Source organism: Oryctolagus cuniculus, chromosome 6, assembly GCF_051225735.1.
Source record: "Oryctolagus cuniculus isolate XC-2025 breed Fujian yellow rabbit chromosome 6, ASM5122573v1, whole genome shotgun sequence".
NCBI classification, from domain to species: Eukaryota; Metazoa; Chordata; class Mammalia; order Lagomorpha; family Leporidae; genus Oryctolagus; species Oryctolagus cuniculus.
The window spans coordinates 127817218-127840000 of NC_142872.1; the positions used below are offsets into that span (position 1 = coordinate 127817218).

The window sequence follows — 22783 nt, forward strand, 5'->3', positions numbered from 1 at the left end:
TTCTCCCACAACAGGTTACAGAATGAAGGGCTGATGGAGGTTTGGTCCTTGCTACTCGAAGTTCCCAGACCAGTGGTAACAGCATCGCCCTGGAGCTTGCGAGGTGTGCCAAATCTCAGACACCTCTCCAGATTTACTGGATCAGAATCTGCACTTGCAGGAGCTGTGGGCAACTGAAATGCACCCTAACATATGAGAAATGCTGAGTTAGCACAATGCTTTTACATACTTCAAATGAGATAAACCTAGTTCCTATTCATTTGGCAAGAAAGAAAACAGATTACAGGGCTTGTTCATGGTAGAGCAATAACCGATAATTTACCGCATGCGATTTTCTTGTGATATTATTTTGGTCTTAGAATTTATTTTTCCTTTTGGCTTAACTGGATTTCTTAGTCATACAGCATGTTAAGAAAACCAAATGTATTAGGCAGTACCAGTAGTGTGCTGGCAAGTTGGTTTTATGAAGGAGAAAAGTCTTAATTTATACCATTTGCCAATTTCCATGGTGTAAATACTCCTTCGTGGTCAATTTCAGGATACCAGCCAACAGCATGCAAAAAATCTGAAAATTTAACAATTGGCTTTTTTTTTTTTTTTTTTTTTAGTTTGACAGGTAGAGTCATAGACAGTGATAGAGACAGAGAGAAAGGTCTTCCTTCCGTTGGTTCACTCCCCAAATGGCCACTATGGCTGGAACTGTGCCAATCTGAAGCCAAGAGCCAGGTGCTACTTCCTGGTTTCCCATGTGGGTGCAGGGGCCCAAGTAACTGAGCCATCCTCCACTGCCCTCCCGGGCCACAGCAGAGAGCTGGATTGGAAGAGGAGCAACTGGGACTAGAACCTGGCACCCATATGGGATGCTAGCGCCACAGGCAGAGGGTTAACCAAGTGAGCCATGGCACTGGCCCCAACAATAGGCTTTTAAAGCTCATGAACTACTCCAACACAACAATAAAGACTCCAATAGGAAAGTTCTTTGCAGGTCGTGGCCACTCCTCACTCAAGTCTATTCCAAATGAAAGGACATCAGGCTAGACTTCCCGGACATGCTTGTCATCGTGACCTGTCTCTACCCCAGAATCTAAGAAGCTTCCCTCTTAATTCCTGAGTGCACACATCTACATTCCCAATCCTGTTCCACCTGATACCCTCTCATCTCATCATATCCCATGATGCCATAGGATTTTCTAGATCACCTTAACATGCCCCATATTTCTCACTTCTGCTTCCTGCAACTGTTCTTGAGGTCATGAATGAGGAAAGATGTCACTCTAGTTCTTCTTAGGGACAAACCTGCTGCATGGCCAACTTGCACCACAGGTGGTAGATGGAGGGATAGAAAGAATCTGCCTGTTGATAGCATCTTTAAGTTGCTGGATCAACCTTCCTAAATCTTGCCTTCTTAGGAACTTTCTATTACATGAGCCGATAAATAGCCAGGTTTTATATCCACAATTTAAAGCAAACCTAACGGGTGGGTCTAGAAGGAAAGTTCCTTGATGGAATAAGTTCCATCACTGTGAACTCAAAGGAGGCCATCACAAATGCAGCCTCTGGGTCCTGCAGTCCCAGGAAAGGAGAGAGCATGTGGAAACGCATCACTTCACAGCCACTCCTGATATCAGTGTGGCACAACAGACCATAGTCTCATTGAAGCTGTGGTGTAGGAAGGTGCCTAATAGCCACACTCTACTTCCACCAAAGGCTTCCATGGCAGGTAACTAGCCGCCTCTTACAGAAAGTAAGAGAAAGTCATGCCCTTCCATGGCCGGCGCTGTGGTGTAGCAGGTAAAGCCACCGCCTGCGGCACCGGCATCCCATATGGGCACCAGTTCAAGTCCCGGCTGCTCCATTTCTGACCCAACTCTCTGCTATGGCCTGGGAAAGCAGTAGAAGATGGCCCAAGTCCTTGGGCCCCTGCACCCACGTGGGAGACCTGAAAGAAGCAGCTCCGGCTGTTGCAGCCATCTGGGGACTGAACCAGCAGATGGAAGACCTCTCTCTCTCTCTCTCTCTCTCTGCCTCTACCTCTGCCTCTCTGTAACTCTGACTTTCAAGTAAACAATTAAAATCTTTAAAAAAAAAAAAAAGAAAGAAAAAGAAAAGCATGTCCTTGTAAGATAGTACATTTTATTAATTTACATTCTCTATGATGAGTTTAAATATGCCTTCCTCTAATTTCTATTCTCTAGTTCCCATTCAGATCTCTTATTGACAAGGCCAAGGCAACTTCAGCTGGCTGACAAGGTCACAGCAGAAGGTCTCTCTCAGCAAGGCGTGAGAAGGACAGCTGTGGTCCTCTTGGTGGTTTTAGGTTTGATGGGAACTACACTCTGCATAAGAAAGCCGGAGCTTCCTGGTGGCCCCGCTAATGATTGCTGTATTCCTAATTTTAGGGAAGAACGCTTAGTCTCATTATCCCCAAAATGTGCATTGGTTTGTAGAATTTTAATCAAGCAGAATGTTAGTGTAGGAGAAGGGGTTGATGCTTTACGCAAAGTTGAGCTGTTCGTGGAAAAGAATTAAAAGGCAACAGGCTCCCTGGTATACGCTTCCCACTAAAACAAAGACAAATGTTATTAAAGCTTTAATTCAATATGTGCAACAAATACAACAATGGTTAGGATGTCAAAACTGTGGAACAGATCTAAGTAACCTTCAAATAAGTACAATAAAGAAATTAAAGAGTTACAGAAAGAACTGCATTAGAGGGGATACATTTTAAAAAGGGCCTGCTATGAACTTGGGGCGTCTAGCAAAGATTAGATTAAGAAGGTGATATTCCAGCTTGTGTGGCCAATTTCTGCACAGCTCGACAGCACTCCAGGCCTTGGCTTATGTGGGCAGCCTGTTGTCTCACACCTGTCTGTGATAGTAACCCATGCTCTGAACATGCCCTTGAAAATCAAAGAAATTGTAACTACATGTAGACACAGACTCTTAAGGCAACATAAAATACAAGGTTGATGTTTCTAAGAAAATGGACAACAGGCTTGTTATTGTGAGAAAAAAGCATCATTATGTGACTTATGATATAAAAATAAAGTCCGGTGCTCAAGAGGTAGAGCCATGCCATGAGCTTTGCTGTGACAGCGTCTCTCATCTCTTCCTGCGCCAATGCCTCCCACACCTTCGGGATGCCCTGGACCTGCTGGAGCTGGACTCGGGCATCTCATTACCTCTCCCCTCTGGACAGAGCCCAGTGACATGCCCATAGGCACAGCCCTCCACTTTGACATTACTCCAGAAGAATCTACTTTCTCTGTACACAATGTTATAATCTGTCACGATTCACAATTTTCTATACTTTTTCATGAGAATACCGCATTATAAAGAGCACACCAACTTCTATAACCAAGTATCGTTCAGATTTCATTGGCTTAGTTTAATTCTCCCTCACATGGATTCAAAAGCAGGGTTCTGATGGGTGATGACTCAGGGGCCAGGACTCTTCCACCTTGCGGCTCCTCCAGCTTTAGCGCGTGACTTCCAAAGTCCCCATGGCAACAGGAGGAGTCCAGGATCTGGTAAAAGCTGTGGCTTTGGGCCAGGTTGGGAAGTGGTGCACATCACTTCTGCTCACATCTAACATCAGAGTGCAAGGCAGAAATGTTTGAAACTGTGTGACCAAGAGGAAGAGAATGGAAATTTGGTGAACAGCCTGCCAAACTCTACCACAAGTACCATGTTAATTGTCTAAATGAACATTTACAAGAAATCCAAATTATCCACAAGGGAGTGATATGCCACAGGAAATTAGGGATACCAACACATTTTCTAATATTTCATGAAAATAGAAAATGTTTTCACATAGAAGATGAAATATCTGGAAAAAAGTGCCTCCCAAAGGCTTCCTAATGAATGAGCATAATGAATGAGCAAATAGTAGGTTGAAAGTAAAAATTTTTAGTTTTAGAAAAAATTTTCTGTTACTTGAATTCTTTCTAAAGAACAACAATATAATGCTGCCTTGTTATTCTGACAGTATTAGTCATATTCACCCAATATTTAATAAAATGAAGCAGATGCAAAAGAATAAACTGATAGATTTGATTATGTGAAGAAAAACTTCTATATGCTAATAAACAGTATAAAATTTAGGAAAATTCTTGTGATGATAATGGCAAAGAGCTAATATCCCTAAAATATAAAGAATACTGGCAAATAATGAATAATAAAAATAAATATTGATTAAAATAAACATTAAACAAGTCACAAAATACAGTCAGTAAAACAAAACAGTTTGACTCAATAGCAATCAAAGCAAAACAAACAAGCAAACAAAAAAAAACAAAGATGGGGCAGGCTTTGACCTAGCAGTTAAGGGCCACTTGAGATGCCCACATCCCATATGAGAGTGCCAGGGTTCAAATCTCAGCTCTACTTCCAATTCCAGCTTCCTGCTAATGCATAGACTGTAAGGCAACAAGTGATAGCTCACCAGGCAGCGGGGATGGCTCCCACGTGGGAGACCTGCATGGAGCTCTTGGCTCCTGACTTCAGCCTGTCCCAGCCCCAGGTGGTCTGGGCATTTAGGGAGTGAGTCAGCAGATGGAATACCTCTATCTACCCCTCCCCCCTTCCCCTCCCTCTCCCCCTCTCCCTCTCTCTTTCGCTCTCTCCCCTCCCAGCCATTCCACCCTCTCCTGTAATTTTCCACTTCATAGTTTCAGACTGTGGTGGACAATTAGTAACTGAAGCCACAATAAATGAAACCAAGGGTAAGGCTGCTGACTGTCGCAAGTTTAATTTTATAGAGTATTGCGGAATAACATGTCTATGATAAAAAGGCACTGGAATGCTGGAGAAGAGAAAGAACTAGAGCTTTCAAAACAGCTGCTGAAAATCGGGAAGAAAGTGAATTCTTATTGTTTCCTGGTCTTAGCTATCTGTTGGTGATAGCACAGTGTTTGCAATGACCTTAAAATCTTAAAATGTCAGCAACTGATCCATGAACAGAGTTACAAAGCACAACAGAAGCCACTAAGGAAGAGTGCTGTCTTCCCATTGCCTCAAAACGAGGGGGGCAAATAGAATCAAAGAATTCAAAGTTCATCTGTAAAATTCAAGGACTTTCATTGGGGAACACACCATCTCACTTTGATGTAAGAACAACATGACTCCAAGTTTGCTTCCACTTTTGGTGAGCGTGTCTTTCTTCCTGGGGATCCCTTGCCTGCAATGGGGCAAAATTCCTAGGGGCCCCTATTCAACCCTTAGCAAAGGAAGAGGTAGAAAGTTGGATCAACTGGCTGCAGTGCTCCACTCCCTGTCCCTGTGCCTGCCCACAGTGGTGCCGCTAACAGCACAATGCAACAATGTCATGCCAGAGAGATCTGGGCCCAGAACCTGACAGCCTCAGATCTCGTCCCTGGCATCGAGAGTTCTGGAAACCCAGTGCAGTCCCACATCAGTAAGGCAGCTGTGACTGCAGAGCCTTTTCTCTCATCGCAATCTCTTGATTCTCCACTAGCTGCAATTTTACACACACACACACACACACACACACACACAGTGCATGGCCCAACAGATGGATCAGGCGGCACCCTTCTTTCAAGGCAGGGTAGCCAGAGGGGTCCCAGGGCCTCCCCTCCGACAATGACGGGGCCTGTGGGATCTGGATCACTAGCCAGGAGAGCAAGTCGGAGCCTCAAAGGGATAAAGAATACTGAAGACTGCTCCTGATGCAAGTCTGCTCATCCCTGCGCCCTGCAACCTTTAAGCTCTGCATGTTAATAAATCCTGCAGAACACACGAAAACCACGGCTCTCCATCTGGGGACCTCTAGGTTTCACTCTGCCGTTCCACCCTCACATGAGTGGGGAGGGGGACAATTCCCATTCTGTCCACGTAACTAAAAGGATCTTCCCAGATTAAGAAGTTTTGCTCCCAGCTGGCACCGTGGCTCACTTGGCTAATCCTCCACCTGCGGCGCCGGCACACAGGGTTCTAGTCCCAGCTGGGGCACCGGATGCTGTCCTGGTTGCTCCCCTTCCAGTCCAGCTCTGTGTTGTGGCCGGGGAGCGCAGCGGAGGATGGCCCAAGTGCTTGGGCCCTGCACCCCATGGGAGACCAGGAGGAAGCACCTGGCTCCTGGCTTCGGATTGGCGCAGCGCCAGCCGTGGCAACCATTTGGGGAGTGAACCAACGGAAGGAAGACCTTTCTCTCTGTCTCTCTCTCACTGTCTATAACTCTCTCTCTCTGTCTCTCTCTCTCTGCCTAACTCTGCCTGTCAAAAAAAAAAAAAAAAAAAAAAAGAAGAAGAAGAAGAAGTTTTGCTCCCACGGAAACCACAGAAGTTGGAAACGGACGGCCAAGAACTTTAAAGAGTAGTTCGTCTTGCTTGCAAATGAAAGAATCAAAAATTTAAAAACAAAAATTAAAGAATCTTAGAGTGAAGGTGTCCCCCTCGCCCCGTAGGTAAGAGAAACTTCTCTGGGTCAAACATGGTCAATACTAGTTTTTATGACACCAGGCTGGAGTTTAACCACCCAAGTCTTGGTGAAGAAAGCCAACCCTCTGAGGTCAGTGGCTGAGGCCGAGGCACTGACCAGAGGACCTGGCCGCTGAAGATGAGTCTTTTAATCTGTAAAGTGGACACAGTGCCACCTGCCCCCAGGATGCTGTGAAGAATCCATGAGGTCAGTTGTGCACTGTGGGTTCCCGGCACAAGGAAAGTGCTCACCGTCCCTCTCCCCATTCCCTGTGCCTGCCATCCACCTTCCCCCCACCACGCCAAATCCTCCACACCTCTTTTATAGAGAGAAAAAACAGCTGTCCAAATGGCATGTCCCTCTCCACTGTGCTCTTCAAACGATCCGTGTGCGTTCTTCTCTTCCAGATCAAATCTAGGAAAACCCCAACATGTCAACTGAGCAAATGGCCAGTGTGGGCTCAGAGCGCTTTGCCGGAAGCTCCTCTGCCTGGTGACAAACACCTGTTAGCAAAATGCCGGCTAGGCTTCTCCAGGGGGCCCGCGGCTTCAGAACCCAGCCCTGGGTGGCCCGGGATGGGAGTCTGACATGTTCCCAGGAGGAAGCGCAGGTGGTGCTGGCACGGGCTCAGCCACGGAAAGCTCCTTCTTTGGCCCCATGGGTGCTCTCAGCGCGTGAGGAAGCCCCCAGGGCAAGGCTGAGCACCACCTGTCTCCGCCGAATCTGGTGACACACAGAACCATTTGTTCTTGCAGCACAAAGTTAGATATTTTTAAATTAAAAAGAAAAATGTTGATCTGGTGCCATCTGAGAGATGTCTCCACTTTTACGGAAGCCAAGCCCTGCAGGGCCGTTTGGAGGGTACGCGGAGAGCTCTGCCTGGCTGAGCTGCTGCCCACACCTCCCGGGATAGATGAGGAGTCTCAGGGCTTTCTCTCGCTCGGATTACAATTCTGTCTCTGGATCATCTCAGTCTAATGCCCCAACACATTGCGCTGATGACTCTGTTACCCAACACAACAGTCAACGCTCAAAGCTCTCAACACTGATTTCAATGAACTCAAAGAAATTCTTAAAAAGACAGAGGTTGGGGGCAGTTCTTAATTATCTTAATTATCATGTCTTTCAATAAAGACGGCAGTGAAAGCCAGGTTCTCTAACTCCCAGGCGGGTCTATTGGCCACAGAGTAGGATGGATTCTGCCCGATAAGAAAGCTTGACATTTGCAGACAAAACATGGACAGACTTTTTAATTCCTTCAGTACAAAGTGCCATCCTTGGTGATTCCCACCAGATACTGGATGATAGTTCATCCCATTCTATGATCGCATAGAATTAACCAAGCTCTGTCACAGACGGGGTCGCATGAAATCTCTGACATTTGGCTGTTTTGGATCTCTGAAAACAATGATTTGACCTCCTATGATTTGACCTAATACCCTACACTTCACAACGTCCAACCTTCTGTAGAATCCAGAGGTTGAAGCTCATAGATTTATTTCAGGTCTGAGAAATGTAGGAAGCAGAAATAAATCTAATTACAGGTGGGTGTGTTCACAGATAAGAAAGCATAAACCATTTGAATACTTAGGGATTCTGCAGTGTTCTCAGAATACTAATTAACTTGCCTGTCAGTGCTTTGTTAGCATTATTTATTTATTTATTTATTTTGACAGGCAGAGTGGACAGTGAGAGAAGGAGACAGAGAGAAAGGTCTTCCTTTGCCGTTGGTTCACCCTCCAATGGCCGGCACGGCTGGCGCGCTGTGGCTGGCACACTGCCCTGATTCGATGGCAGGAGCCAGGTACTTCTCCTGGTCTCCCATGGGGTGCAAGGCCCAAGCACTTGGGCCATCCTCCACTGCACTCCCTGGCCATAGCAGAGAGCTGGCCTGGAAGAGGGGCAACCGGGACAGAATCTGGCGCCCCGACCGGGACTAGAACCCGGTGTGCCGGCATCGCAAGGCAGAGGATTAGCCTAGTGAGCCGCGGCGCCGGCCTAGCATTATTTTTGCTAATTTTCCAGCCATTTTGTAGCCCAAGTTGTTCCAGATACTGAGAATGAAAGCACAATGACCTCTATAATGCCTTCGATTTCTTATTCTTCACAAGGAAATGGTGAATATTTATTCATGTATTTAAACTACTTGCATGGCTTCCGATTTTCCTTGCAATGTTCTTTGAGCCACACTGATCTTTGAATGGCTTTTTGTATTATTGCGTTGCGATACTGTTGGAACAGCAAAAATCTTCCCTTGCAAACTGCCAACCACTGCTCCTGGCTGCCCCCTCCTGGAGGGCAGATTCCTACCATTCAGAGGTAGAACTCTGCAGCTCCGGTTAGAGAAGCTCTATCCACTCCCTCTGTTGAGCACTGTGAAACAGTCATATTTTGCAATGTGTACTCTATAGAGTTGCTCAGTTCCAGGGTTCAAAACTTACATGTGTTTTATGAGAAATGAGGCTGTTCCTAGGCTTATTAGGGCCTGGCGCTGTGCATAGTGGGTAAGCCACCACCTGTGACACAGGCATCCCAAACAGGCGCTGGCTCATGTCCTGGCTTCCATGAGTAATGCAGCCTTCAACCTCTGCTCTGTGGGCTGCACCACCTCATCCCTCGCTCTTCACCCCACAGGGCAGAAGTGAGGTGATGGCCCCAGGAGGGACCGGATGCACAGCAGGCATCAACGCAAGGTCTCACCTATGTCGTTCACTGAAATACCACTTCATCAACGACACGGAGAGCCTGGGGGGTCTGACCTGGCCACCTAACCCTAGTTTTGCTTGAACCGGTGGCTTATCTGACCCCCTGTGCTCCCCCTGCCCTTCATCTGATAGCTACCGTGTACAAGAATGCTCTAAAAGGCATGAGAAGACAGACAGCTAATGGATCACAGGGAAGCCTCGCCACCTTCCACCTTTGGGAGGGGGAGTCCTGGACGCACCTTGGGTGGGAAGAGAAGCAGACTTGGATAGATATTCCCACCAGCTCCCTGGCAGCAATCAGCCAATTCTCCGGAGGCATAGGAGAACAAGGTGGGAGAAAGAGCAGGAGAGAACTAACGTGCAAGTTAACACTCTACCTCTGGAAAGCCCCGGCGACAGATCAAAGCATGAGTCAAGGACTTGGGGACAAAGCCAAGGGCTCCCAATGACACTGTGAGGACAGCCCAGGCCTTGGCATCAGGCAGAGCTGGGCTCCAGACTCTGGTCGGGCCACTTGAGGGTGCATCTCTCTGTGCAGATTCATTCACCTCAGCTTCCTTTTCCAAAATTGGGACCAAAATAGCCGCTCTAAAACGCTATTGTAAGGATTCAATGAGATAACCCACATATGGCTCTAGCAACGCATGAGCCAACACATGCCTTCTCCCGTTCATTGTTCCCCTCCTTTTTCTTGGGGTGGGCCTGAGAAAATAACACAGCCCAGGACCCACTCTGCAACCGGATGGGAATTTTTTGCAGGAACAAGCACATTTGACAGCTGATGTGAAATTGGCTCCTCTCTCAGTGAAGTCTATGCATTTCCAGATAGCTCATCCCAAAGGATATTTTTAAGTGTCCTGAATTATGGCGGGTGGGGGGCATGCAAGATTGAGATGAAGGGGGCCAGCACTGTGGCACTGTGGGTAAAGCTGCTGCCTGTGATGCCAACCTCCCATATGGGCGCTGGTTTGAGACCTGGCTGCTCCACTTCCAAACCAACTCTCTGCTAATGCATCTGGGAAAGCAGCAGAAGATGGCCCATGTCCCTGGGCCTCTGCACCCACATGGGAGACCCAGAAGCAGCCTGGCCCAGCTCCAGTCACTGCAGCCATTTGGGGGAGTGAACCAGCGAATGGAAGATCTCTTTCTCTCTCTCCAACTCCAACTCCAACTCCAACTCCAACTCCAACTCTCTTTCAAATAAATAAATAGAAAGATTCAGATGAAAGCTTGAGAGATGAGCAAACCCTCCTCTTGGTGCTGAGCAATGCACCTCGGCACAATTCAGCTGTCCTAATCCGGGCCAACACCATGACCCAAGAGTCTCCAGACAGTGCCTTGGGGGAGCCAGGTCTGGGCAGAGAATCAGCTCTCTCAACAGTCAGTTCGTTCATTTGCAGCAAGCAGAGTCAACAACTGGAACTCCAAGAGCCGCTAACTGGATGAGCTGGGGCTGAACCAAGAATCCCCGAAGTGCTCCAGGAAAGAAACCAATGGGGAGATGGAGGTGCTTAGAGGAACCCCAGTGGAGAAGCGGGATTGGGAAGAGAAGAGCGGTGGTGTGGACAGAGCAGGATCGTGGGCCAGCCTCCGCCAGGGACTGTCAGGAGGAACGCTGGCAGAAAGAGCAGAGATGAGACCACGTGGCCACAGCGTTTGCAGAGGCCTAAGGTCCTTTCTCTGCTCCAGGATCCTGGCCAGGACACCATGCACATTGAAGCCCTGTGTCTCCGAGGCCTCCTCAGACTGGCCTTGTTTTTGAGAGTTTTGAAGAGTCCTGGTCAGGTACATCAGAGGATGGTCCTCCGTTAGAATGTTCCCAGTTGGTCTCATGATGAGACGGAGGTTGAGGGGCCAGGGGAGGGACCCCCGGGGTTAAGTACCATTTTCATCACACCGTCTTGAGGGTGCACAGTCTCAGCAGGACTTGGCATTGTTGGTGTGGATCGCGATCACTCAGCCGAGGGAGTGCTTGTTGGGGTTCTTTGCTGTGGAGCTACCCTCTTACCTTTTCCATACTGTAGTCTTTGAAAGAAAGCCACTTGCTAAGCTACTCAGGAAAAATGTTTAAGAATAAAACTAATATGCAGCTTAAATTCTCTATGTGCTGTTGACTCCCAAGTGGTAGCCCTGAATAGTTAGAAGTCTCCAAGACACAGATGCCATGGGTGAGAATTGTTTCCAGGAAACCAAGGAGAATTGACTGGCTGTGGGTCCACCCAGGGCAGAGCCGGGAAGAGCCAGAGGTAACACAGGCACCTGACTCCCATCCTGAGAAGCAAGCCTCCAGCACTGTGGAGAACCTAGAGGGCGCTCTGTTGCAGTGGATTCGAGCTGAGAGGAGGAGCGTGGTGGGGGCAAGAGGCACAGAGTCACCACACAGACCACAGGAGATGGGTGAAACCAGAACAGAGGTGAGCAGCCCGCACACTCGTTTATTTCAGTTGGTACAGCAGCTTAAATAGCCAAGGCAGCCAATCTGGTCAAGGGGCGGTCTATGCCCTAACCAATTACAGCCTGTTGCCAGGCAGTTTCTGAAGCCATCCAATCACAGCCTGTTGTCAGGCAGGCTCCACTGCCATGTGGTTTCTGAAGCCATCCAATCACAGGCTGTTGCCAGGCAGTTTCCGTTGCCAGCGGCCATCTTGGCATGGCCTTCTCATTCCACCACAGCGCTCCAGTTCAATTTCTTTATATTTCAAAGAACAAGGTGACCCCCTGGTAACAACTGAGCTCCAGAAACAATAATTATTTATTTACAGATGTTACTCGTGTTTTATCTGCACTCTCAGAGTGCTTTAACAGCTGCTGGAAGACAGGCACGGGACCAGGTGCTGAGCAGCTGGGAAAACACACGAGGATTAATCCTGCCCTCCTGTTCTCTAAAGCCCTTCTAGGAACTACCCATGCCTGCAGCTTGCTAGTCATCCAGTTATACCTGTTCTATTCTTTCCCCAGTTCTTTGTCTTCACAGTATCTCAGGTCACACAAGATCTCTGTCCAGAAGTAGACAGGAGCAAGAACTTTTGTCTTCCCTGCCCGCAACGATCTTCCCCCAAAGACAACCTGGAATTTTTTAAGTATTCTCTGATTTCATTCATGGTCATTCTGTTCATGTTCAGTCTACTATAAATAAATAAATCTTTGGAAAACTTTTCTGATTTTATGGTCTTTGATACACAAACAAGAAAAACACTGTGTGTCTGATTGCCAATTAACCTTGAAGTGCCTATGCCCCACAGCCCCAGCTGAAATCTCACTACGTAGAAACTCTGGAGCGTCCCTGTGACACAGAGAGGTGGCATATTATGATGGCCTCAGACAAACAGGAAAACGCAAGCACAGGGAGCTTTGGGTCCATGTAAGCCAAAGATACAATCATGACCGGAGCACTCGACCTTGCCTGCCGACCCCAGCACTCCCTGCTTGTACATAGTGAATGGCCCAACACTTGCATGGACAGCTCAGGCACACAAGTTGATGCAAACAGAAGTGCAATGACACACTTCTACCATTCTGTGTGTGTGCAAAAGAGCAGGAAGAGACACGAAAACAACTAATATCCTGTTGTCAAGGGTAACTGGCGTATCCTGTTGTCAAGGGGTAACCGGTGTGTCAGAAATCAGGCATGATTTCAGGGTACAGTGATCTATGAACAAGCACCTTGAGTCACACCAGTAAAGACAGGAAATGGAAAAGTAACACCTCTGGCCATAAACCACTGCTACTATTTTGTAATAACCCAAAGTCTGCATCTGAGTAAGGACTAAGTATAGATACACATAACCAACGCAATCGACCATATACCCAGGGCCAGTGAACGTCTAGACAAGAAGGAATCCTAGTTAATCCCAACCAAGGGTTTTCAAATGCTTCCTAAATCTTAGATGAAATTGTACAAAAACAAACATATCACGTTGGTTGGGTGGATCGGCCCATGACTCCCCGGGCTTTGAAGGGGATGAGATAAACACTGTTTAAAAACCACCTTTTGAGGCTGATATTGTGGCACAAAGGGCTAAACCACCACCTGCAATGCAAGTATCCATTTTGAGCACAGGTTCAAGTCTTGGCTGCTCCACTTCTGATCCAGCTCCCTGCTAAAGCACCTGGGAAAGCAGCAGAAGATGGCCCAAGTGCTTGGGCCCCTGCACCCACTTGAGAGACCTGGATAAAGCCCCTGGCTCCTGGCTTCATTATGGCCAGCCATTACCACCATTTGGGGAGAGAACCAGCAGATGGTAACCTTCTTTCTCTCTCTCTCTCTCTCTCTCTCTCTCTCTCTCGGACTCTGCCTTTCAAGTAAACAAATCTAAAAGGGAAGGAGGGAAGGAGGGAGGGAGGCAAGAAGGGAGGGAGGGAGGGAAGTTGGGGGGAGGGCAGGCAGGCAGGCAAGCCACCTATATTCTGATGTCCTTATTTTATACGATTATTTGAAAATGTGCCCAGATTAAGACAAAACTGTGTGTACTGGGGTTGGAGGTGTTCCTCCAAGTCCTGAGCTTATCTGTTCACATTGCAAAAGTCTGAAGTACAAGAACTTCAAAAAAACTCATTGAAAATAGAATTAAAAAATACATTTATTTTCATGCAAGAAAATTGTGAAACCCGTGCATAGTTTGCTTACAATATGCATTTGCCATGAACTTGAAGGCCCCTGGTAGCTGCTATAGCAGTGCTTCCCACATGAGAGTACACACAGGAATCACCCCAAGAACTGTTCAAACACCCAAAGCCCCAAGACGCTGACTGGGGAAGGCTGGGGTGTGGTTGTCACAGGTTTGCACCTGCAGCCTGCTCCTGACTGTGGCTGCCGCTGGTCTGGGTGCTTCACCTTGAACTTCACCACACTGCTGGAAAATGCAGTCTCAAAAAGCCTCCTTATGAGACCCCCGTGCCCGGCGCACCAAGGTCGTTATAAGTCCGTGCTGAACAAAGGGGTGAGGGAAAGCCCCAGATGGAAGGCTGGCTGCTGCCACTTCTCACTGCAGCCGTTCAGAGGCGGGCCTCCCAGGGCTAATCTCTGTGTGGGGTTTCCAGGCCCTGAAGGCTTTCTGGGTGCCCTGGTGGGTTGCAGTGGACAACGCATAAGCCACATCTTCCATGTTCTCTGCACGCCTCACCCCTTCCCTTGGCCCCTCACATTTACTCCCCAACATGTCCCACCCTGCTTGGGGCCCTGCTGAATGCAAGCAATGGGTGTCCTTATGCCCTGACTTCTGGTTGGGGTGCACCTCCCGAAGGTGCTGGCCAGAGATTAGGAGGTGGGAGGAGAGGGAGGTTGGTGTCTGCATCCGCCTGGCTTCATCCCGGCCACTATCTGAGACCCCTGCAATGGCCCCTGGGAAACAGTGCTCTCTTCCTAGCCATTCCCCACCTGCCAGGACCATCGGAAGTAAAGGCGCCCAGCCATAGCGAGCCCTGGGGCACTGCCCTGGGACTTAAGCATTTCGGTAAGTCCTACCCTCACTTTCATAAGTCACCCCTTTGTTAAATGCTCCCAGACTGCCAGTTTGAGAGCGCCTGCCACTTCCTGTCTGGACTGCCCTGCAGGTGTGTGGCTCTGACTGCAGGGACCCCTGGGCTGCGGGACCATCCCCACCCGTGTCCTGCTCTGCCTGTGCGGATTGCAATTTAGTAAAACTACCCACTGCTTCTCTACCTCACACACGGAGAATCGAAGAAGGTACATTTTTGGAAACTCAAGTGTTTATAACCCAAGTCAGCTGTAGCATTGGGTACGTGCAATGGCTTACAACCTCAAAACCACAGACAAATCTCGCATGCAGATTTTTATAGACTTTAATTGCAGTTTATTCATTTGATTGTGTGCAAGTAGTTTGAAGGCTGACTCTTTCATTAGTAGAATGCCTGTCATTCAGCTATGGTTAGCTACTATTCCACACCACTCACTGGGGTCTGATTGTGAGCCAGGCACAAGGTCAGACCCATGAATACAAGGTGAATGCAACAGACTCTTCTCCTGCTCTCATGGAGACTACAGCCAAGCAAAGGAGAGAGATTAAAACACGAATTACAAAAGGTAGTCCTACCTCGCAGCAAGTGCTGTGCAGGAGACACCCATGCTGTGAGAGTTCACAGGCAAAGCCAGAAGGGGACAGAAGGTGGGGTTCGGGCAGGGAGGGAGGGGGAGCTGACCCTGCCTTGGGAACAGCAGGATTACATGGCCGTACTTCACCTCACTACAGTCTTTCCAGAATCTTTTCCTGCTGGGAATCCAAATTTAAAACAAAAACACAGGGGCCGGTGTTGCAGCGTAGTGGGTTAAGTTGCTGCTTGCAATACCAGCATCCCATATGGGCACCAGTTCGAGTCCTGGCTGCTCCACTTCCAATCTGGCTCCCTGCTAATGCATCTGGGAAAGCAGTGGAAGATGGCCCAAGTGCTTGGACCCCTGCACCCACGTGGGAGACCTGGAAGAAGCTCCTGGCTACGCATCGGCCCAATTCCAGCCATTGCAGCCATGTGGGGAGTGAACCAGCAGATGGAAGATTTCTCTTTGTCTCCTCTCTGTCTCTCTCTATAACTCTGCCTTTCAAATAAATAAAATAAATCTTGAAAAATATACAGTAATGTAAGCTATTTGAAAACTATTGAGAGAGGGAATCAGAAAATGAAGAGTTGAGAAATGAATATTTGGCCAGCATGAGGCATTACCTGGAAATGGTTACCAGGGGGGAAAGAAAGAAAATATTGTGATTATTACCAACATTCTCACATCATCAAAAGAATAATTCTCTGGTTTTGTCCTACACTATTTTTTATACCATATTCCCACTCCACTCTGTTTGGGTTTCTCTAACAAGGATCCTATGAGAATTGGGAGCCTTCTTGCTACCCTTGAAGACATTTTGGTTAGAACTGTTGTTTAGCTTCCCCGAGAGCCATTCTAAGTATTCAGGTTGCTAAGGGGCCCGGAGACAAGCCAAAGTTCTCAAATTAACTGAAGTCTCAAGCAGCAAACCGTGAGGGAACTACAGCTAATGAGGGAACTACAGCTTGGCCGCAGATGCTTCTCTGCCTCACAACTGTTTCCAGTAGATGTCACCTTAAAGGCCACACACACACACACATACACACGCACGTGCGCACACGCACTCATGGTCTTTCTGGGCCTCCCTGGGGTCTGCCAATCCCAGAGGGCTCCCTGCCATCCCTGGGACAAACAGGCGCCTGCCCCTCCCATCCTGGCCCCCTGCCCCGCCCCCGCGGAGTGTGATTCCCGCAATTTGCACCTTCCTTCATTCCCCATAGGGCAACCAGGCAGAGCAAGCTTTCAGGAAGGCCCCAGCACTTCAGACAGTCTTCAATTATTTAAAGACAAGGCTGAAAAAGCTCTAGGCAAATCCCAGTAAGTAGAGCAGGAAATTCGAAAGCGCAGGGGCCTCATGTACTTACCTCCTGCTTCCCTCTCCCCCACCCCAGCCCCCCTCACACACACACACACACACACACACACACCTTCCCAGCAAGCCCCTTGTTCTCTGCTCTCCTTAGCCTGCCTGTCACAGAAGACCTGAGCCCTTCCACACAGCGGCCGTGGGCCCGGGCGCAGAGGTTTGTCCTTGCTCGGGAAAGCGCACGTGTGAGCTTGTCAGCCTGCCCGCGGCTGATCTCCCAAGTGCAGAAGCCAGGGTTACTGTACCCGCACGCGTCCCACCTGGGGTCACCTCTTTTTGGCTCTTTGTCCATTTAAACAGGTCCTGCTTCTGTCTGCTGGGGCAACTGGAGACGAAGAGCATTTGTCTCCGAATCAAGGTCAGACTGTTTGCAAATGATCAGTGCGGCTGCCTGCTCTCATCTGCACCCTCGTTCTCCTGACTTGCATTTACAGAGTCGGTCCCGTCCTCTGGGCCTTACCGGGACTGCATTTTCTTTCCTCTTTCCATGAGTTCTGTAAGGTGAACCCTATTATGCCCCCCATCATACGGTCACACAGCTGCAACCTCATGAGATGAAGTGCCGCTCAGAGTCACCCAGGTAATGAATGGAAGACCTGGGTGGTCGGCCTGGGTCTGCTGGATTCCACGGTCACTCTCTAACTATAATGGTGTTTGTCACAACGGAGCTTAACCCTTCAGCTGGACAAGTGTTACATGTGGGTGTGGGGGGCGGGGCACACTGGTTTTAGAGTTGTCTCTATCAGCATTTTCGCCAGGAGCTCTGAGAGGGGAGGCATCCCACAAGCCTGAAGCATCACTATATTCCCCGAACTGAGCACAAGGCCTGGCACATAGTAGGTGTTCAACAAACGCCTACTGAGGAAAGGGAGGGAAAGACAGAGGCAATAAGGCGGGGATACGGGAGAGAGAAAAAAAGCAAAGAACGAAGATCTCAGAAAACCACATGGTATGTTTGGTAAAAAGCACATAAAAATGTCTAGCTGTCTGAATCCCAATTCCTGGAGCTGAAAGGTTGCTGTGGCCCCTTAAGAAGTAAGCAGGCAATTTTCCAGTTGTTCACAGAGACAAGAGTAATCAGCAAGATACAGAGCAAGACATGGGTCATACGGCAGAGGGCTCAGATCCAGGTGTTCAGACCACATCTAGGTGGGTAAGAAATGCCCAGAGAGCAAACCCCAAGGAGGTATAAGGCAGTGGGCAACTTTGCATTCTAGAAGATTCCAGGAAGGTGGGTGGGCAGATGACCACTGGCAGTGAGACCCAGGGAGCAGTCTCCAGGGACCAGTAGGGAAAAGGAGAGCATCTTTTAGGCAACACTCATTCTGGAAAACATTTCCTTTTGCTGAAACCTACAGAGGCTTGTCAGAGTGTGAAGCATGCACTTTGCACCAAGAATAATTCAACACTCATGCCACCATCCATCGCATGTCTACCGTGTGCCAGACACCGGGCAGCTCATTAACAGCGTAATGGACAAAGCCAGCGTTCCCTCTCTTGTGCGGCTTACAAATAAACATGAGCCGTGTCCGTGAACAAGCGCTCTGCAGAGAATAAAAATAGGGAACTGTGGCTCCCATAGACCATACAGCAAATCCACAACCAAATATGAGAGACACTCGGCCGAGGATCCACCCTGCGTTTGAGAGTAGCAGAATAAAAACAAGAGGGCATTTTGGGTTTTCTCAAAGGAGCCAAAAGCTACAATCTAGTCTTCTTCCAAGAATTTATAGACATGGTTTTCCTTTCAGAATGGTGAATGCAGTGTGGCTAAGTAAAGATTCGAACAGCTCAAAACATTAAAAAATAAAAAATAAACAGAGCAAATGTAGCCAACAGAAGTGAATGGAACTCCACCAAAACAGTGTCAAGGTGTTAAGGATGGATTCTGCAGGCCTCCGGCACCTGTCTTTCTGGAAACTAACCCGACTCCCGGCCATGGGCATGCTCAGTGGTGCAACCTCAATGCCGTGGACAACACTGGGACTTCCTGGAGTGGTGACGATCAGAAACTCAGCCAGCGTGGTATCTCAGGGCCTGCAACTTACCTGCAGGACAGGCGTGGTGGTGGCACTGCCTTGGGCAAAGGCTTGGCAGGTTTGAGGAGCAAGACGTGGTGCTGAGGGAAGCTGAAGCAGGAGGGAGACCAGGATGGGCCCACACTGGCCTTGGCATCCCTGGAAGCCACCAGAGGGTGACCAGACTATAAATGTGCAGCTCCTCCAGCACGCAGGCAATAGGCTTTCTCTTTACCAAGGCAAGAGAAGAAGAGGAAACACAACTCAAGGCCCCATTCCTTTCCTTCTTCCTCACCACCAAGAACCTCGGCCTGGCTTAGCCCAAATCCATTTGCAAGGAGGAGAGGTGGCAGCCCGTTAGATGCTGCAGCACAGGTAGGATCACAGGGAGGCTGCATCTTCTGGTACAGGTGGCATACAGGGGTGGGGTGCGCGGTGCCAACAATTTGGGTTCCAGCTGCTGGGTTGGCCAGGGGCCTGCATTGACTGTGGGCACTGGAGGGCTGCTGAGGGTTTGTAATTGGGGAGTGATCAGACCTAGGTTTTCAGGACAAAGGTGCATCAATAAATGAAGGCTCTCTTGGCCGGCGCCGCGGCTCACTAGGCTAATCCTCTGCCTTGCGGCGCCGGCACACCGGGTTCTAGTCCCGGTCGGGGCGCCGGATTCTGTCCCGGTTGCCCCTCTTCCAGGCCAGCTCTCTGCTGTGGCCAGGGAGTGCAGTGGAGGATGGCCCAAGTGCTTGGGCCCTGCACCCCATGGGAGACCAGGAGAAGCACCTGGCTCCTGCCATGGGATCAGTGCGGTGCGCCAGCCGCAGCGCGCCAGTTGCGGCGGCCATTGGAGGGTGAACCAACGGCAAAGGAAGACCTTTCTCTCTGTCTCTCTCTCTCACTGTCCACTCTGCCTATCCAAAAAAAAAAAAAAAAAAAAAAGACAAAAAAAATAAACGAAGGCTCTCAAGATGCCTAGAAAGAAAGCGACCAAGATGGCAAAGTATCCGGAAATGATGAACAGTGAGGAGGAACTGATGGCGGGGTAGGGGACAGCCCGAACTGAGGACTGGCAGGGAAACAAACCGAAGGGCAACAAACAGCTCACTTCAAATACTCTAAGTGATGTGGGACAAGTCAGGGAGACAGAGTGAGTTCACCAGCTGGAAGCCACACCTCCCCCACCCCACGTAATCCAATCCACCCACCTGTCAATGACCCCTCCCCCAGGATGCACCTCCCTTCCCTGGGACCTGGGGGCAGTGCTATGTAACCACGCCCCTCTTCTAAGCTCATAAGAAGCCTGGTAAAGGGGAAGGGGCTCTCGGGCTCACTTGCTCTCTCCCCATGGACAAGGTGAGCAGGGTATGGAAGTCCCTGCCTGGCCCACTCTCCCTCCAGTGCTGTGTATGCGCCTTCCTTTGTTGATAAACTTTATCATTGTGCACACCATGTTTGTGTCAGTACTTGAATTCTTCTCTAAGTTAAAGGCAAGAGTCTGGAATAGACCTGTAGGCCCAACCTAGCCCACCAGCAAGGGCTCACCTGTGGAGGAAGGATTCAGCATTCTCTGCCAGGGAAGAGCCTGAATGGAAGCTCAAGGGAGTGAGGGCAGATTTTACCTGAAAACCAAACAGAAGAGCTTCTGGGTGACTAACACTGTACAAAAATAGAGCAGAGGTAGTGATTCACTGTCGGGATTCATGTGCGGTGCAATGACGCGGCCATGAAGGTCCCAGGGCATCTGAAGCCCTATTAATTCATGTTTTCCCATCGTAATGCCAAAGGCATTTCAACTCAATCTATCCAAGTCCCACCTGTCCTCAAAGGCCAATCCCCAAGTGGCCTCAGGCCTTGCCACTGCCAACTCTCTTTTCTGAAGCAAGTACTCATTACCTGTGCCACTAGTCTGCTAGGTAAGTAGGTACAGCTCTCTGGCATTACTTAGCTGGGTAGTCAGTTAATTTCAAGCATCCATCACTTTCAAGGGTTTGGTCTCTGCCATCAGATTAGCTTCTTGAGGGTAACAGCCACCTGTCCTATTCCTCAAACGGGTCTGACACACAGCAAACTCCCAGTCTGCTGGCTGACGGCCAGAATTCCTTAGCGCTGACTCTGAAAATCTGCAGATCTCAGTCTAAATCTCTTGTGTACACATACGAGAAACCGTATGGGATCCTTCAGATGGCTGATCCTGATTATTTCACTTCCTGATTATACACAGTTATATTTTAGTTTTATTGAGCTAAATACTTCTTCCAATTAAAATAGTATTCTTCCACAGTGTATTTTTAGAGCGTGGTGGGGAAAGGGATGAAAAGTTTTAATTAAGAACATTTTATAACCTTTCTTTCCATCACAAAATAAAAGGGATGGTTCAGCAGCAGGATGTCAGCCAGAAAACCACTCGCTCATAAAAGGATTAATTTTCCCTACAGTTGAATTAAACAAGGACAATTAACACGACCGATTCAGTCTCCTATCCAGACATGGCCTTGGTGAATATTTGGATTCAAGGCCAATGACAAATTGAGGTGACTTCCGAACTGAACTACCACAGGGGAAATTTTCAGTCCCTAGAATTCTTCTGCAACTCTACCTGCTAAGCATGGCTCCATCAGGGATCACAATCTATTTGTGTGAACATTTATTTTTCCAAATAGAACCTTTGGTGGATGCAGATTCCCAAGATCAGAAGGAAGTTCACGTCCTTGATTTGTTGGGAAAAGGAGCCAGCTTCAGGCCAAAGCCCAAGAAACTCCAAGTACCTGAAGATGCCGCTTCGGAACTGTGCCAGGCCACTCAACTTTGAGGGCTGAGGCAGATTAAATGGAGAACATCACAGACCCACTTCCTATGTCGAAAGCCCCAGGGCTTATAAGAAGTGCTTGGGCTTCTTATAAAATGCCACAGCCTGGGAATTCCTATCATTTCTTCACCTTCAAGAATTCCACCGGCCACTTTCTTACGGCGTGTGTTCTGTGACCTCACCTGCGGAGCGTGTGTTGGAAGCTGTCCAGGACTCGGGACACGTATGCTCCTCCCTTCCATCTCGGCCTGCTTGAGCATCCAAAGGCAGCCACGTGATCTCCCTGGCTGTGTGCACGTAGACGATTTCATTTTCCAAGGAGAAACAAGCCGCAGTGTGAGCAGTTCAAGACCCCCTACTGACTCGACACATTCACTTCTGAGATGTCCGCTGAACGCATGTCACCGCCTCTCTGCCTTTTGTTTATCCACCCTATGGGGCCTGGCTCTCCGGTCCTGTTTCTTCTTCCTCCCCAGCCCAGGCCGTCTCAGGGGCTCCGCCAAGGGTTTATTTCCTGGCATAGACTCCTCAGGACAGGCTAGTTCCGCACACTTTAGTTCTCCTCCACTTCCTAACCCCAGAATTCCATCCCGGTGCCACAGCGCAAAGGAACCTGGGAACACCAAGTCTCCAATTCCCTTTGCCCAGCAGCCAGTCAACTGCAGGAGGAACTGCATGCAATCTGGGTTCTCAGCCTGATCCTAGTAGAGTGAAGCTGGCAGGAAATTCATCACACAACCAGGCCCTCCTGCTGAGCCTGTCTTTATGAGAAAACAACTGACAAACCAAAACCACAGGGCTGGGTTTGCCTGCCCACCCCTTCAGATGCACTGGCTAGTCTCTTCCACCCTGCTCTGACTCTGAAAGGCTAAATGCTCCAGAATGTAGCCATAGGTTGTCTTCCTCTCTGGGTGCTGGGGGGGGGGGGGGGTTGGGGAGGGCCTTAGCAGGGGTCGGAAAGGAGAGCCACTGCAAGGTGCACTCTGCTGGCCAGCTTCCTGGTGACGGCTGAGTTCTGCCCCTGAAGACACAGCTCCCGCCCAGTGCCGCGGGCACAGCCCGGGTTCCCTCCTGAGGCCCCTGCAGGCCCGGGGGTGGCTCCTAAGGCCACTTCTCATCTTTGATTAGTGTTCCTTAACCGTGACTACACTGTTACGAAGGGGTCTTCTCTTTAAACTGCTCTTTCCCTGCAGTGTTATTTTCTGTCTTGTACTCTTTAAACACCTCCACCTGACAATCCTACACATCCTGAACAGAGAGAATAGCAAAAACAAAAGAAACCAACTGGCTGTACATTGTTATAAAAGCAGCTCACTGGGCCAGCACCGTGCGCTGTGGTGTAGCAGGTAAAGCCACCACCTGCAATGCCAGCATCTGATAAGGGTGCTGGTTCGAGACCTG

At 49.0% G+C, this 22783-nt stretch overlaps 1 protein-coding gene across 4 annotated transcripts in view; it reads right to left on the reverse strand.

Moving 5' to 3' along the window:
* The window catches only part of NCALD (neurocalcin delta), a 449552-nt gene that overhangs the window by 245181 nt on the left and 181588 nt on the right, over positions 1–22783 (reverse strand). Inside the window, exons 3-4 of one of the 4 annotated variants that reach the window (XM_089336419.1) lie at positions 20119–20195; positions 2579–3622 (exon numbers count right to left, since the gene is read on the reverse strand). The exons of 2 other annotated variants lie outside the window; for them this stretch is intronic. In XM_089336419.1, the coding sequence (XP_089192545.1) occupies positions 20134–20195 (62 nt within the window). In that variant the 3' untranslated portion in view covers positions 2579–3622; positions 20119–20133. Of the gene's footprint in view, positions 1–2578; positions 3623–20118; positions 20196–22783 lie in introns of those variants that run through there. One more of the 4 variants, XM_089336420.1, reaches the window with a different exon arrangement.